The 18,976-nt window shown below is 31.5% G+C and overlaps 1 protein-coding gene across 3 annotated transcripts in view; it reads left to right on the top strand.

Moving 5' to 3' along the window:
* Window positions 1–18,976, top strand: part of IP3K1 (inositol-trisphosphate 3-kinase-like protein) — a 404,655-nt gene that overhangs the window by 208,824 nt on the left and 176,855 nt on the right. The window contains exon 2 of one of the 3 annotated variants that reach the window (XM_072536991.1): window positions 6,561–6,604. The exons of the other annotated variants lie outside the window; for them this stretch is intronic. Coding sequence (XP_072393092.1) covers window positions 6,561–6,604 — 44 coding nt within the window. The remainder of the gene's footprint in view (window positions 1–6,560; window positions 6,605–18,976) is intronic. 3 annotated transcript variants of the gene reach the window in all.

Genomic DNA, 18,976 nt, shown 5'->3' with positions numbered 1-18,976 from the left:
AAAACGACTGTGCCGGATGAAATACCAAGTGAAATAATAAAGCTCATCGAAAGTTTTCTGCTTTATTTTGATTAAACTGGCTATATACCAACAACTTTTGTGACGATACCCAAAAACGCAAATGCGAAATGATGTAGTGACTACCGAACCATCGGCTTAATGAACCATATTTTAAAAATATTTCTTCAAATTTTGCTCTCAAGAATGTCCAAGCAAATAGATGAACAACTTAGTGACACGCAGTTTGGTTTCCGTGATAACCTTGGAACCAGAGAAGCACTATTTAGCATTCAGGTTATTGTACAGAGAAGCAGATTGTCGGCCATTTAGTTTATGTGTTTTATTGACTTAAAGAAAGCCTTTGATCAAGTAAAACATAATGAAATGATAGCCATTCTTCAGCAAGTAGGTATTGATGATAAAGACCTACGTATCAATTACTATTTAAATGGGAATAAGCCACAATTAAAGGTTAAAATACGTTTAGTGACGTTTCAATTTCCACTTCGGAAATCGTTCTCAAAATACAAAACTAATTGAATATTAAATTTATTTAAATGTATATCTCTTTGTTTAATATATGAATTTTCATATACTATATGTAAACTAAAAATAATTTGATCAAAATCAGAATTTGATATCACATCGAAAAGCAAATCTTCAATACTTACAATATCTTGTTCAACAAAAAATAAATTAGATCTATGATATTGTAACCTTTCGCGGATCATGGACAAGCTGGCTCTATGTAGAATGTTGTTCAACCTTCTGCTTGAATATGCTGGACGTAACTTTAAGCCCTTTGGTATTAGGTTGTTGTCTCTACATCTTCGTAAAAATTTGATTGAATTTTGACAATGTGCCAGTTTCTTGTATAGAATTTCCAATCTCCGAAAATTTTGAATAACGCTAGGCCCATAACGGTTTCTTAATATTGTTCTGAAGCTATTTTCTTGTGGCATTTAAAATTAATTACTATTTAAATGGGAATAAGCCACAATTAAAGGTTAAAATACGTTTATTGACGTTTCAATTTCCACTTCTGAAATCGTTCTCAAAATACAAAATTTTGTATTTTAACCTTTAATTGTGGCTTATTCTCATTTAAATAGTAATTAATTTAAAATGCCACAAGAAAATAGCTTCAACAATACCTACGTATCAATAAAAATCTTTACTGGCATCAACGTGCAAACATCATAATTGACCAGAAAAAATCTGAAGAGCTGTTAATACGAAGAGGAGTAAGACAAGGCTGCATTTTATTCCCTTTAATATTAAACATCTATTCGAAATTCGTTTTCAATAAAGTATTGGATGAAGTTCAATGTGGTATCAAAATTAATGACATCAATATTCATAATTTGAGATACGCTAAGTGAATTGCAAATAGTTACAAAGAACTTCAAGATCTGATTAATAGGATTACCACAACGTGTTATGAATATGGACTGAAGCTAAACACCACAAAGACATAGGTAATGGTTGTCAGTAAAACACCAATACAACCAGAAGTGGTAACAGATGATGAAGAAAATCTTATGTGGAAACAATATTACTTTGAGACTAAAAATTAGATTAATAAGATGTTATGTGTTCTCCATTCTTTTATATGGTGTCGAAGGTTGGACTTTAACAGACACACTTGTAAGAAACTTTGAAGGCTTTGAAATCTGGGTGTATCGGAGGATTCTGCGAATAAGTAGATAGAGTTTGTAATGAGGCTGTTTCGCAGCGGGTGGAAAAGTTATGGAAGTGGTCAGAACTGTCAATCATCGCGAACTAGAATATTGTGGCCATGTTACGAATATGCGTCACCCAGAGAGACATAATATACGTCATTTAGTAATATAAGGAAAGATAGATGAAAGACGAGGGCAAGGTCGGCCCTCTCCGTGTAATTGTTAAAGTCCTGTGATGTGCTGGTTTTCATTTGAACGATTCCACTTTTGCACTCCTGATGAAGCTAGTAAACAATAGCAAAATATCGAGTTTGGCGAGATAATAGAATCATTTTATTTTTTTACCTAAAGACCTGATCCACTCACTAGTTATAAACGTATATATATATATATATATATATATATATATATATATATATATATATATATATATATATATATATATATATATAGAAAAGAAATTTAATCTTTGCAGATTAGTTAAATAGTAAACTCTTAAATATTGGGGAAATCTGCAAGAAATACTCTAATGTGTATCAATTGTTTCGCCGAACGTTTTCGCCAAAGAGAATTAATTTGGCTTCTTCAGGGCTAAAAGAGAATAAATTATAATTAGCTACCATATATTATCTATTAAAACATTATTGATCTTACCGTAACTTAGAATTGTAGAGTTAGAATATTAAAAAACTTTGCTAGTAACATAGTGGTGTTTTTTGTTACTATGTGCAAAAAAAGTTTTTTATAAGAATTGAAATGTATGGTAGCTTCGAACTTGACACGTAAAGGCTTACCCAAGGTTAATCGAAAAACCCAATGCAACTACATTTAAAAGGAGGTAATTCTTTGAAATGTCGGCAATAACTAAATTTTTGATTTTAAATAGTTAAAAGTGAGGTTCTGTTTAAGCCAGAACGCAAGCGCTGACAACTTCATTATAATTGGTATGAATCTTTATGTCGTTAAGGTTCATTGGTAAAAAACGAATGAATTTAAATCCCAGTAAAGGGAAATATTATTTTGATTTTCTTTATTTAATTATATTATATTGTTCATGTATTATTGAATCTTATTGAGACGTATCTAAGAAAAGCAAGGGAATGAATATATTTTTTGTTAATGAAAATTAATTATAAAGGTATGTTAGTTGTTAATGGATATATCAGTTAAGTTAGTAATCTGTGATATAGTATTGTTCTTGGTATCTGATTTAAGTAACAGGTGGTATATATCGCTTAGATTCTTGATGTCACTCTTAACATTAATGGAGAAATCGTTAAGAAAAATATAAGACATTTCAATGAACTCTCTTTTAGATTTATTGTTCTCACGGTGGAGAATTCTGATACTCCTATAAACAAATATTTTTCATTACCATATTTCAGAGATATCACTCCGGGGTTAACAAGGATTCTGAAAAGTGTTGAAAATAGCTTTGGCAATAATAATAACAACATTAAACTTAATGTAGCTTGTAGATCAGCCCTAACAATTAATAATCTTTATTCTAAGATAAAAGATAAGACTCCCATAGATAGGCTTAGTAATATTGTCTACAACATTCCATGTCTCTCTTGCAACAATTCCTACATCGGTCAAACATCTCAATTATTGAAATCACGTATTACACTACACAAAAGTGATTCTCGACTTCACCCTGACCGTTGTGCATTAGCCAAACATGTCCATTCCACTGGTCATCTCATGGACTATACCAACACCACAATTCTCCACCGTGAGAACAATAAATCTAAAAGAGAGTTCATTGAAATGTCTTATATTTTTCTTAACGATTTCTCCATTAATGTTAAGAGTGACATCAAGAATCTAAGCGATATATACCACCTGTTACTTAAATCAGATACCAAGAACAATACTATATCACAGATTACTAACTTGACTGATATATCCATTAACAACTAACATACCTTTATAATTAATTTTCATTAACAAAAAATATATAACATTCCCTTGCTTTTCTTAGATACGTCTCAATAAGATTCAATAATACATGAACAATATAATATAATTAAATAAAGAAAATCAAAATAATATTTCCCTTTACTGGGATTTAAATTCATTCGTTTTTTACCAATGAACCTTAACGACATAAAGATTCATACCAATTATAATGAAGTTGTCAGCGCTTGCGTTCTGGCTTAAACAGAACCTCACTTTTAACTATTTAAAATCAAAAATTTAGTTATTGCCGACATTTCAAAGAATTACCTCCTTTTAAATGTAGTTGCATTGGGTTTTTCGATTAACCTTGGGTAAGCCTTTACGTGTCAAGTTCGAAGCTACCATACATTTCAATTCTTATAAAAAACTTTTTTTGCACATAGTAACAAAAAACACCACTATGTTACTAGCAAAGTTTTTTAATATTCTAACTCTACAATTCTAAGTTACGGTAAGATCAATAATGTTTTAATAGATAATATATGGTAGCTAATTATAATTTATTCTCTTTCAGCCCTGAAGAAGCCAAATTAATTCTCTTTGGCGAAAACGTTCGGCGAAACAATTGATACACATTAGAGTATTTCTTGCAGATTTCCCCAATATTTAAGAGTTTACTATATATATATATATATATATATATATATATATATATATATATATATATATATATATATATATTACAAGTGATTATTTCGACCAAAAAATAATTGATAAATACGTAGGGTAAAGTGGTATCTAATAAATATCTTTTGTTTTTTTCTAAGAAACTCAATATTTCGCTATTTATTTGATAGCTTCATTAGGAGTGCAATGTAAAAGAAGACATCATATGTGCAGTTCCATCATATCACATCAATACCACACTAAATATTTTTAATTCATTTAATAAACATCTTCAGTTTACAATTTGAAACTGAGACAGATTTTAGTATACCATTTTTAGACACAATATTTTGACATTGGATTTGTACCAAAAGCCGACAGCATCAGGCAGGTATATAAATTACTATTCAAATCATACCACCCGTCAAAAATATAATACCGTACTAGGTATGAAAAACAGGATAATGTCCATTGTTGATGACAACTATTTACAAAAAAATCTGGACATATACAAAATTTTTCGTAACAACGGATATCCTAAACAAATTTTAATAAAACTGATTTACAGCAGTAATTTCTATGACGGTTCCGTCCATGATTCTAATAACAAATCAATCAAATATAAAAAACTCCCCTTTATTAATGTCCTATTCTGTCATGTCCATATTCAAAAATGTTCCTAATATTAGTATAGCTAAATATAATACCATGAACAGCAAACAACTATTTTCAAAAATCAAAGACAAAGTAATGTTGCTTGTGAAATACCGTGTCTAGGATGTCAAAATAGCTACATTGGCCAAACATTACAATGGCTGAAACAACGCATTACAAAAAATAACAGTGATTGCCGCTTGGGAAGAAATACTGGTGCAGTAGTTGAGCACTATGAAAACACCGGTCATATGCTAGACTATAACAAAGCTCACATTTTTGCACAGGCTGATAACTACAAAAGTAGATTATTTCTTGATTTGTATCACATTAACAAAAATAAAAACACTTTAAATTATAAAACGGACACTGGACAGTAACATATATTGTAATATATTGAACAAAATTTATAAATATATTTAAAATAGCTAACATTCACCTTAATAACAACTAACCTTAATAATTCATCAAAGAAATATCATTCTTCTAACGTTTCTTTTATTGTTATTTTATTTTTACATTTGAAGTAATTTTCATTTTTTTTATCGTATTGCTGTAACGAACGTGCTTAAGACAATTTAATCTTGACATTCATTACAAACTTCAATGTCAGTTTTTATTTGTAAAATATTTAAATTTCTGCAAGCATTTTTTAAATGTATTTGTACGCCTTTTGTGTAATGTTTAAATTGTTTTACAGTGTACTCCTGATGAAATTATGAAATAAATAGCGAAATATTGAGTTTCTTAGAAAAAATAAAGATTTTTATTAGAGACCACTTTACCTGATAATTCCTATATATATATATATATATATATATATATATATATATATATATATATATATATATATATATATATATATATATATGTATATATATATATATATATATATATATATAATATATATATACGTACTTTACAAGTAATTGCCCAACAATACCACAATAAGGACTACCACCGACCCATCAAAAAGATAATTTGAAGAGATCGGAAGATTGGAAGAGACGAGACGAGTGCACCAGAAGCATTTAAGCTTAACGAAAAATTCAGCCAGCAACATTAAAACAGCTCTGAGAAGAATGAAATATTTAAATTTAGAATCATAGCTTTAGGTGAATAATAAAAAACGCAAAATACGAGTAATTAGAGCAACTATTAGGAAAAAATGGATATTACACAACAAAGATAAATAATGGAAAATTGGGAGAAGATAAATTGAGTACTAGAAAACAAACGTAGCTATGTTGAGATGACTACACGTAAATTAGACCTAAGACGCTGAAACATTATTGGAATATGAATGAAATCATCCCATATTATTCATTCGGATATGACGGGAAAACCGAAAGTTGTCAAGGTTCTTACAGATATGGTAGGACTACCTTTTGCAATTATTAACCGAACCTCGTATGAATATTGTTCTCAAAAATGTTGGTCCGTGTACGTTATTGATCAGTCTTGATTTATTTATTTTAAGTGCACTGGATTTTACGAAGCAACGAAATCTCCCAAAATGATTCATCCAACATTGAAGTTTTGTTTTCAGACAGTTTGAGGCCATACGTTTATGAATGCCATCTATCATGATCAAATATTTATACTTGTCGAAAAATTTGAAATATTTTAGTTTTCAAATTATTTTCTTTGTTTTAGGTAAGGCAGATTTTAGAGTAAACAATCGAAGAAAAATCGTTGTGGTGAGTTATTTTCGATATTTGGGTTATTTATCTTAGGTGTTAATGATAGGAGGCTGGTTGAAACGGATTAATGACGTATTTCAAACTATGAAAAATCATTTGGATACAATTTGGTCCAAAAATATTTAGTTAAAAGGTTATAACTATAAACATATATAATTAATAGGCATATTTGTTTTCATTGTTGGGTAGGTATTGGTTCGGAAAGTAAAATTTTAATGATTTGAAAGGATGATAAATACTTTAAAGAATGAGTATGTGATATTTTGTACACGATACCTACAATTTAAGAACGAAAAATAGGATACAGAAATTATAAGCTTTTACGGATTTAATCTGTACTTTTCTAGCAATCTCGAGTTTTTACATATTTGCATTTTGTTTTTTGTTGTTTAATTACGCCTGCTCTCTCCTCTGCCTATCGTTTCCAATAAAACAATTCTACAACTGTATTAATCTTTGTCCTACTCCTCACTCAAACTCTTAACTCCAGGAACAACTCCTTATCTTTAGACACAAGGATATCTCAACTGATCGACTTGGTCAAATATAAACTATACATCTATTTTTTACTTACAGTATGTCATCTGCTTCTTCGATTTCTTTTGCCTGTTACCACAGTTGGAACTCTTTCCACAAACACAAAACACAACTTTTCACGGGTCGTCTTCGGGTCTTCAAATCTCAATTATGATCCACTAATTCGGAAAAACACTTAATATCCCTAATACCTGGCTTGTATTTTATAAACTTAATATTACTGTGTACAGGATGTTGCGATTTTGTCGGTCGGTGATTTGTTTTTTATTTTTTTAGAAATTTGAAATCCTAATAAGATTAATTAATATTTAAATGGGAATAAGCCACAATTAAAGGTTAAAGTAAGTTTATTGACGTTTCAATTTCCACTTCCACACAGTCCTCTGCCACACAGTCCTTCAATTTTCTCCTCGGTTTTTCATAATGTATTCAAACTGGTCGTCAAGCTTTCATAGAAAGCTTTATGTACTGAACTAAAAATGCTTGTCTTTACTGAAGTGGTTCAGTTATTCCAAAAAATCATGTATTCATTAGGCATAATTCCACTGATCTTTTTTGTTCTGGCTAATTGGCTTAGTTCCAGTGCCATAAAACAAAACACACACACACACACACACACACACACACACACACTGATCTTTCGCGATTATATTAACAAAGATCATTGCAGAACATTGAAAGGATGCTGTGAATCATATGATTCTTCTGTTTATTCTTATATATCACTATAATGATTCGATTGACTAAATTTTCTGTCTCCTATAAACGCGTAGTGTACTTAATAAACACTTAGTAAATTTTCCTAATACCTTAATTTCCGCCACTATCAAAATATTTAGTACAGTTAATGAACATTTGAAACCTTATTTAATTTTTTGGTGTATTTTGGACTTAAATGGAGAGGTATGTCAGAAAATACAGATATTTACCTGCTTTGGAATTCGAATTTTAGTAGTTACTATTAATCAGTATGTGATAGATATTTCTCCTTAATAAGACTGCAAGAAATGCACTATCGTTAATACGTTACTAATATTCAGCCCCGTTCAGTTACGAGATGATGTACTCGAATTCTGATGAGTCACTAACCTATGTTTATAGCATTCTTAGTACGCGTGGTACTAGCAGCTGAATGTTAAAAAGGACCTCATCATTGTTTTCAATATTCCGTCCCATAAAGGAATAGATTTATCGCTATTCAATATATCATTTAAAGAAAATGGGCAATTTGAAATCTCATCATGTACGGATCTTGGGTGGTCTTAGGTATTCCTGATGATAGAGCAGATATCTTGTGGCGTATCAGTTGTAAATATAGTACCTAATAGAAAGCGTTTGTAGTCCCACCGCGTATTGTTGTTTGTTTTTTAGTTTTCCAGTAATGAATTCTTGTGATTTTAATTTCGCACTATAAATGATAATTCGTTAAATTTGTTAATACAATTTTGTTTATTTTTCGGAGCGTGTTTGCAGATATTTATTATTTAAGGCACAATGTTGTTTAAACATTTTAAATAAATCATTTGGGTATGTCTTTAGATTTTAAGATTAGATTGTCACTTCTTAGGAACACTAAATAAAGATCGTTACTTTAAAACACTTTTTAACTCAACGCTCGAGTTAATACGTTGTTGGTTCAGTAATGTTACTAGATATATCGTAATTGCATTGTTGTATTACATTGGGTTCGAGGCCATTTAACCCCAAAACGAACTCAACAAAATGTCTGAAAGCAATACAAGAAAAAGTGCCGTGCCTTCATTAAAAAATTTAATGCAATGCTGGATAAAAAAATGTATTTAAATATTAAAAGGATTATTAATTAAATTATTTAAAAAGATTAAATGGGATTTCTTATGTATTACGAATGATAATTATATTAATTATTGTACTAGCTTTACTAATAAATATATTTATTTTGTACCCTGGGTTTAGTTATAGTAGTTAGACAAGCATGGCACAGGCAGACTCTGCTGATTGCATGCAAGGTACCCACTGGGAAAATACACCTGGATATATTGATCGGAGATGCGCTAATAGTGGTAAAGTATTGCGTAAAATAACTAGAAAGCAGCTCAGAGTCATAACAGGTTTCCTTACTGTGCAATACTGTATATGCGTCAGTCCAAGGACACCTGCATACAATGAGACTGTTTTATAGTGACTTAAGCTGCAGACCCTAACAGAGAGCCTGAAACCATCAATAATATCTTTCATGACTGCCAGACATTAGATCTCAGGCGGTTAATACTTTTTATAGACCACGAAGTGACTCCAAATATGTGTGGTATCGATCCTCTAAACTTGTACAAGCTGGCATAGGGTTTCAGAATTCTAGAGTGGGTATCATAACCAAAGTCGTCTCCTCCTCCTCAACCTTTTTTTATAGTGGCGTCATGTAATTTATTTGACTATTTCTGTCCAATTATCTCTCCTGTGCGTGTTGTTTTGCTTCGGAGTATGAGTAACCAGTCATCTCCTTTATTTGGTCCGACCATCGTACTGGAGGTCTTCCTGTGGATCTTTTACCCGCTACGTTATCTTCAACTATCATTCACTTCATACCTTCTATTCTTCTAGTTATATGTCCAAAATATCTCAGTATATTTTGGTTGATAGTTCTAATGAGTCCAGTTTTTACGTTAAGTTCTGCTAGAATTGAATTATTGGTGCGATGGGCGGTCCATGGTATGCGCAACATTCTACGATAGACCCACATTTCAAATGCCATTATAGGCTTTGAATCGGCTTTTTTTATTGTCCAAGTTTCTGAAGCATAGGTGGCGATAGGAAATATTAATGCTCGAACAAGGCGTAATTTTGTGTTTTTTGAGATGTCAGTGTTCTTTCAAATTTTTGTTAGTTTGGCTGATGCCGATGTGGCCATTGTGATGCATCGACGGATCTCGTCTTCGCATCCTCTACTGTTAGTAATATCGGAGCCTAATTAATTAAATTGCCTGACCACTTCGTAACCTGCCATGATTCTTATCTCTGCCTGGTTGTTTCTGACTCTATCGATGATCATCACTTTGGTTTTCTGCATATTTATTTTCAAACCATACTCTATACTCACCGTGCCTAGCCTATTCATAATTTGTTTCAGTTCTTCTGGTGATCACAAGTGCCAATATAACAGTGTCATCAGCATAACGTAGGTTTTTGATTTTTCTTTCTCCTATCGTTGCTCCACCTTGCCATTCCTCAAAAACTTGACTCATAATATGAATCAAAGTCGTATAACCGGTTTATACCAGACGGCTTTTAAAAAAAAGATCTTAAACCTTGTTACTAGCTGGTCTTCGAAAGAGAAATCCTTATAAAAAACTTACAGCTCAGACGCTTGTTTGTACGTAATGTGTGGACCATGAATGTCATACTACCATTCTCGAAAGAGTTAATTATATTGGAGTGATCACCCCCTTCAATCGACTCATTTGCCACATCCAAATCTTCGTCCGTCAACTGTTGGGTAATTCCACAATTCCAGCGGGGTCGTTATTACATTTTCTTCAGGATGAAATTATTTTATTAAAAATTAATTCCATCGTGCTCTCTCTGTATCCACCTTTATCATTCCTCAGTTTTCTTACTTCTCCAGGTTTGGTTCACTATTATATGAATATAGGTACGTGACTTCCAACGGTTAATGCTTTTCCCTGAATTTATTTCTTTCATTGAAAAATAATTCATGTTACCAAAATACTGTAATGTCATTTTACATCTTTACCATCTCATAGTCATAATAATCAGAATATCTTCTATAGACAAAGAAATATGTTCTGCGGCGACATCTCTGAATATAATTTACGATCGAATTCTTACTTGTCTTTATATTACATTTTTGTTTATGGTTGAAAATTAAATGACCTGGTATTATTTAATAGTTGTTATACTTCTCAGTTAAATTTATGTATGATCGCTTCGTCAGGATTATTGTGGTATTCATTTTGTTAATTTGTTTTTATTGTAAAATAAGATAGAATATTAAGTTGAAGTAAGACAATATTATGCAGTGTAAATTTGATCTGTTTTTCTTAGATTGAAATAGATATAACAAATGGTACAAAAAATGCCTGGAAGATACATGAGAGTAAAAAATATTAGCTTCAACGGAAGCCGTTTTTCACTGTTCTTTTTTAACAGGATTATCAGTAGCTACAGTTACACGTTTTGTGCGTGAAAAGAAAAAAGATAAATGCATTAAAAAATTCTATACAAATCAGTACGGATGAATACCGATTAAGTTAAATAAAACCCAAAAAACTATACTCCGTAGATCTGTACATTGGTTTTTTTCTTTGAAAATAGGGCTTCACCGCTCAAATATGTATTAAGTAAAATAGGCGAAATCGATAATGTTCCTAAAATGAACTGTGAATCATTAGAAAAAACATTACATGATCTTATACATTAACATATCACACCATAGCATTGATGAAGGACGAGAAACTTGTGGAACTTGAAAACGAGTTGAAGCATATAAAATGGGATATACTTATTTTATCCGAAGAACGCGAAAAGCTGTAGAACAAATAATAAGGAACAAAGAATATGTGACCACACAGACGAAGATGTTGAATGGTTCTACGATGACGTTAACTTTGCGATACAAGAGGTCTTCTTCTTCTTGACGTGCCTATCCGTTACGAATGTTGGCGATCATCATGGCAATCTTTATCTTATCTGCAGCAGCGCGGAAAAGCTGCACAGATGTTGTATTGAACCAGATTCTGAGGTTCTTTAACCAAGATGTTCTTCTTCTTCCTGAATGTATATCTGGATTCATTTCGCATAATATGTCCGAAGAACTGTAACTTTCGAGATTTGATGGTGGTCAGTACTTCTCGATTCTTATTCATTCTTCTGAGGACCTCCTCATTTGTGACTCGGTCAGTCCACGGGATCTTAAGCATTCTCCGATATAGCCACATCTCAAATGCTTTCAGTTTTCTGCACATAACTTCGTTCAAGGTCCACGATTCAACACCATAAAAAAGGACAGAGAAGACGTAGCATCTCAGCATTTTTACTTTTGTATAAAGAGAGAGGTTGTGACTCTTGAAGAAGGCCCCCAGCCGATTGAAGGTGGATCTATCTTTTCCGATGCTTGCTCTAATCTCCTGGTTGTTGGTCCATTCTTCATTTATTGTGGTGCCGAGGTAGTAGTAGTGCGTCACTCTTTCTACAGGGGATTGGTTGACGTAGAGTTGACCGTCTGTTATTCTTTTCTTGCTAATTATCATAAGCTTTGTCTTCTTAACGTTTATATTGCGTCCATATTGTTAACTGTAATACGTGATTTTGTTCATAAGAACTTGTAGGTCTTCTAAGTTATCTGCAAATACTATGGTGTCATCTGCATATCTGATGTTGTTTAACCGGCAACCATTTAGTAGAATATTCTTTCAGAGTACAGATTAAAGATTAGAGGAGATAAAATACAGCCTTGCCTCACTCCACGCATGATTTTCACATAGTCAGTGTGTTCACCTTCAACTCTGAGATTTGCTGTCTGATTCCAGTAGAGACTTCTAATTATTTTGAGATCTTGGTTGTTAATTCCTGTTTCTTTTAGTATTTGCATCATCTTGGCGTGCTGTACTCGATCAAACGCTTTCTCGTAATCAACCAGACATGCGTATACGTCGCAGTTGACGTCTCTTCATCTCTGGAATAAGACTTGTACTGAGAACAAAGCCTCTCTAGTACCAACAGCATTTGTGAACCCGAATTGGTTGGGGGAAATTTGACTTTCACACAGCTTGTAGATTCTCTTATGAATTATCTTTAGGAACAATTTTAGGAGATGACTCATGAGGCTTATAGTACGGTAATCTTCGCATTTTTTGACTCCTGGTTTTTTTGGAAGTGCAATAAACTCAGATTTTAGCCATTCTGTGGGTATATCTCCAGAGTTGTACATGTTGTTAAATATCTTTGCGATTATTGCTATTTAATCAATAGCAATACAAGAGGTAACCACCAATTATACTATACTGACGGGAGACCTAAATGCTAAAATAGGCCACAAGCAGGATGATTCTGAGTTTGTATTTGGGTCTCGCGGATATGACGATAGAAATGACAGGGGTCAATCTCTTGTAGAATTTCTTTTACAACACAGGCTATATGTCATGATCACTCATTTTAAAGAAAACCACCGAAAGAAAGTGGACTTGGTAATCACCAAATGGCTTAAACAAGAACGAAATTGGGACGAATACAAGGACAAGGATGCAAACAAGAACAAACAGAAGGCCATACCAGGAAGACATAGAGAGTAACCTACAGAATGACGTGCAAAATAAAAACAATATTCAGCAGCCTAAGAAAATGTTGGTGGACATCCTAAAGAAGGCACAAAAGAAGTGCCAAACCAAGCGAACAAGGAAAACTTAAAAACTCTCAGAAGAGACCTAATACAAAAAAGAAGGGAAATTAAAGATAAGCACACAACGAACATTGCAGAGTTAAGGAGTTTAAACAAAACCATTTCAAACGCCAGTAGGAAAGACATAAAGAACTTGAGAACACTCAAGATCTAACAAATACCATAGAACAAAACAAAAGCCTAAAATTTTTAAAACGAAAGTTGAAGGCAGGAACGAGGATTATTGTATAAGTTAAAAAATAAACAAGAATATGCCATATATGATCCACAGGAGATCTGTTTCTTCTTCTTGTTCTTCTTCTCTTTATGTAGATATGACTCTGTCTGTTTGTTAGTGTGCCTCCAAGTTGTCGTTCCATCGCTTACGTGGTCTTCCTACTGATCGTCTTCCTATTGGGGAACCGTCTCTTGCCGTCTTTATTACTCTATTTGTTGTCATTCGGCTTATATGATCGCTCCATTCTACTCTTCTATTTCCTACCCAGTCCTTGATGTTGTCCACCTTGCATCTACGTCGTATATCTGTATTTCTAGCTCTGTTTCGTAGTGTTTTACTGTCAATTTTTCCAAGTGTTTTCATCTCTGATTTTTCCAACATCCTTTTTGCCATCTCTGTGTCAGGTATTGTTTCTGCCGCGTATGTCATTATTGGTCTGATGACTGCTTTGTAAATTTTACCTTTTATTTCTTTCCTGAGATTTTTATTTCTCCATATTGTTTTATTCAGGCAACCGGCGGCTCTGTTTGCTCTATTTACGTGATCTTCCACTTCTGTTTTGAGCTTTCCGTAGGCAGATAATGTGATGCCTAGATATTTGAACTCCATCAGTTGTTCTATTATCTGACCTTCTAGCTCCAATTTAAGTCTTAGTCAATTTGCTGTTATAACCATACATTTTGTCTTTTTTGGAGAAATTAACGTGTTCAATTTTCTGGCGGTTATATTAAATTGGTGCAGCATACGTTGTAAATCATCTTCACTCTAAGAGAGTAGTATTGCGTCGTCTGCATAGCAGATTATTTTAAGCTGTTTTTCTCCTACTTAATATCCTTTTTTAGTTCTTACTTTTTTTTATTATTTCATCCATAATGAAGTTGAACAATAAAGGACTCAGGAAATCTCCCTGTTTTATACCGTTGCCAGCTTCAATAGGGTCAGTTAGTTCTTCTTCTACTTTTACTTTTATTGTGTTGTTTTGGTATTGAATTTGGTTTTGATATTTTTGATCGTTTTGATTATTCCTAGAGGTATCTCTCTTGCGTACAATAAGTGGATAACGTTTTTTAATTTGACCCGATCAAATGTTTTCTTAAGGTCTATTGGTTGTATTCTAATGATTTCTCTTGCACTTGCTTCATTATAAATATAGCGTCGGTGCATGATCTTATCGTCCTAAAATCTTGATTTAATTTATTTGTTATGACTTTGGTTGTTGTTAATTGTATTTAATAAATTATTCCTCTGTAATTTTCCTGGACCGATTTTTCTCCATTTTTGAAGAGAGGTATTAGAATGCTTGATCTCCATGCTTAAGGAATTCTGTTTTCTTCTATTATTTTTTTGATTAGTTTTAATAGTTGTTCGATCGGTGTTCTGTCCTCTCCTGGTGATTTTGTGTTTTTTAATATAGGGATCGAAAGTAGTCTGCGCCTGTTTCCTTCTGAATATGTGTGGAAAAATATCCAATAGGAAAACTTTACACAAGTTCCGTAGTCTACATTTCCAACGCTTTCAATTTAACTTGATTTATTTATTTTTATGTCCACGGGGAATTGATGAAGACACCTGGAGAGATAGAAAAAGATGGCGATCGAAATGCGGGAAGCGGCAGAAGCTGTAGGATCCCCGCTTATATATATATATATATATATATATATATATATATATATATATATATATATATATATATATATATATATATATATATATATATATATATATATATGTCCACGGGGCCATTATATTATGTTCTGGTGGGTTCCACTATACCTACTTTCATTTAAGTCTATTTTTCTCCGGCTATATAAGCTCCTAATTATCTATAAAACTTTCACTTGCTTAGGATACGATTTTTAAGTATGATATATTTTTGTTTTCTCGCAAAATTTGTTCTGTTTTATTTATGTTTATTTAAATGTGTTCTTCTGTATTGTGTTGACCTCTAATAATGCAACACTATAAATCGGTATTGATAGTTGTCTCCTTTAAATTATTAAACTAAATTTTAAAATGTACGATTACCTCGTCTTTCGAGCGATGTGATTTTTTCTATATGCTGCTTTATGCAAGGTAGACATGAAGTCTACCGTAATCAATCCAATGCGCTATACACTTGTGTAATGTCGGCAATGTGGTTTAATAAATGTTTAAATTATTTACTCTGGCATATATCATTGTGCAAGGCATTCCTTGATGATATCTTACACAAAATAAACCAGATGGCTATGAATTATTTAATTGAATGTTTGTGTTTTTGTCCGTATTCCTGGTAGGCGTGTAGTCACCAGTTTTTCATCTGCCTAGAGAAACGGCTCTAGAAACAAATAACTGCACCAACGAAATAAACTTAAGATTTTATGTTTTATGATAAACTCTTGACGATTAAAGAAGATCCGGACGAGAAACCTATAACAAATAGGAATTTAAAAAATCATATGTAATTGTACAAACAAAAACCGTAGATTCTGCACTTTAAAATATTACGATTTAAGCCAACTTGCTTTAATAAAATGTTGATATTAAGAAAGATACAGGGTGTTAAAGTGGAAATTTAAAATTTTATTTTTTGCTATAACTTTTACGATTGTAAATATTTTTGGACAAAAATTTACAGTTGGATGCTTTTAACTAAGATAAATTATAATTTTATACTTACTTTAATGTAACTAATAGAGGGCGCCACATATGCTATTGGCGCCCTCTATTAGTTACATTAAAGTAAGTATAAAATTATATCGCAAAAATTTAAGCACAATTTTATGCCACATATATGTGGCATAAAATTGCGCTTAAATTTTTTGGTCTTTAAGTTAGCTCTATGTGTGTTAAAAAATATTAAAGACACATTATTTTTACAAAGAAAAGGTATACTTGTTAATAACCTAAAAATTTAACCGTTTTCAAGATAAATGCATTTTATAAGTCAGCTGCACAATAATTTTAAGTTTGATATTTGTGCGGTAAAGCACTGAATACTTGTAGATAAGCATAATTCATAGTTTATTTTTATTAAAACAACTTAAAGATGATAAGGTAACATCACAAAATGCTTTGTGATATGGGCTAAATGTTTTATTGGAGAAAAGATATTTCATCTTCTTCTTTAAGTGCCATGTCCGTATTCAGACGTTGGCCGTCATCATGTTTACAATTTCCCTTTGCTATAGCTTCTTAAGTTTCTATAATGGCGTTGTATTACTTTTTCTCTATTGTAAAATGCTAAAAATCCAAAATATGTGGTTTATGGAAGATGATACACAACCACATTCTAGAGAGAAGGCAGTTAGAACATATTTAAATATAACTTTTCTGAACGTTGGATTGGTCATGGTAGTCATATTCCTTGGCAATGTGGTGAGATATTGATATATGTAATTATTTAATTTATAAAAAATCCGAAAAGAATACTTATTGTTCATTACGTAAATTTTTTACACATTTTTATTAGGACAAATAGAAACTAGAGCACAGGTATTGAATAACACATATGTGTTCTGTTTCATAATACTTTTGCTACAAATCTATCCTGAAAGACTCAGCAATTTTACAAAAACATCATCGTTGTCATAATAACCGATATTGTTATAGTAATATAGTAAACACACAGGCAGTTTAGTTCAGCAGGATATTAGTTCGTTAGTAAATCATAATAGTCCATTTGTTCGAGATGTAATTATAGTTACTCGTTAAGCTGTAACGTAATCATATAAATGAGTAATGTCATCGATATATTCGTCTATTATACATTATAGCCACCACATAGCCCCGAATTTAATCCGCTTGATTTTGGTGTATGGGGCGCATTAAAACAACGTGTCTATAAAAATCCCATAAACATTCGCAACCAACTATGGGAAGAAATAAATACTGCTGCAGATTCTTTAGAACCAATGATGCTATTTAATATGAGACGATCTTTTATGGAATATATTAACAAATGAATTAAAGAAAATGGTGTACATATCGAACACTTACTTTGACAGAAAGTTATATTATTTAGTTTAACTATTTCTTAATTTGGTTTGTAAACAAAATGTTTTGATTATGACTTTAATTTAACGTAAAACGTAAAATGTTTTATGTAAAATCCTATTATTCTGTTATTTTGTCAAATCCTATTATTAATTATCCTGCTGATATATTTATTTTATTTAATATTTCGTTAACTATTAACTTTAGTTAAAGGTATTTTATACCAAAATTCAGAAGTATTAATGTTTTTGTCTATTTTTTCTTCGTTGCCTGGAGTAATTGCCTTAGGACAGAATTATGCAGCTGATTTTTAAAATGCGATTATCTCGAAAACTATTGGGATTTGAAGTTATTAACAAGTATACCTTATTTTTGTTAAAATAATATATCTTTTATATTTTTTGTCCCAAATATAGGTAACTTAAAGAGCAAAAAAGTTATGTGCAAATTTATACCACATATGTGGCATAAGTGGCGCCCTCTATCAGTTACATCAAATTGTGCACCAAATTATAATTTCTCATATTTAAACGTACTTAGTTGTAAATTTTTATACATAAATGTTTACAAACATGAAAGTTATAGCGAAAAATATAATTTTAATTTTGAACTTTAACACCCTGTATCTTTCTTAATATCAAAACATTTTATTAAAGCAATTTGGCTTAAATCGTAATATTTTAAAGTGTAGAATCGACTGTTTCTTTTTGTACAATTACTTAAGGACCACCCTGTATATATATATATATATATATAAGTAAACGTTAAATAGTATATATATATATATATATATATATATATATATATATATATATATATATATATATATATATATATACAGGGTGTTTCAAAAAAAGGTAACCCCGTCTCTAGGGTAGGTAAAAAACTGAAAAATAATTGGGGTTTGCTTAGTAAAAAATTTTTGTAACGCCAATTTTTTACGATTTTGCCGAAACTACTGGCAACATTGTAATGAAATTTTATACGAATATGTTTTGGAAGCTGATACATCCCATGAATTTGTTTTTATATCTGATTCTCATAGAGGGCGCTAGTTACACGGATCGTACTAAGTATTAGTCAATATAACTTTTTTTAAAAGTATAATTATTAATCAAAATTTCAAGAAAACTTAAACATCATTCAATTTTACACGAAAAAGGTACTCTTGGTAAAACTCGATACTGTGTACCGTTTTCGGAATATTTTGATTTGAAAATTATGCAGTAATAATTGATGCTGGTAT

The sequence above is a fragment of the Diabrotica undecimpunctata genome, chromosome 7 (genome assembly GCF_040954645.1).
Source record: "Diabrotica undecimpunctata isolate CICGRU chromosome 7, icDiaUnde3, whole genome shotgun sequence".
NCBI classification, from domain to species: domain Eukaryota; kingdom Metazoa; phylum Arthropoda; class Insecta; order Coleoptera; family Chrysomelidae; genus Diabrotica; species Diabrotica undecimpunctata.
Note: the sequence above shows the minus strand (reverse complement) of the source record. Positions and strands in the feature narration are given on the sequence as shown.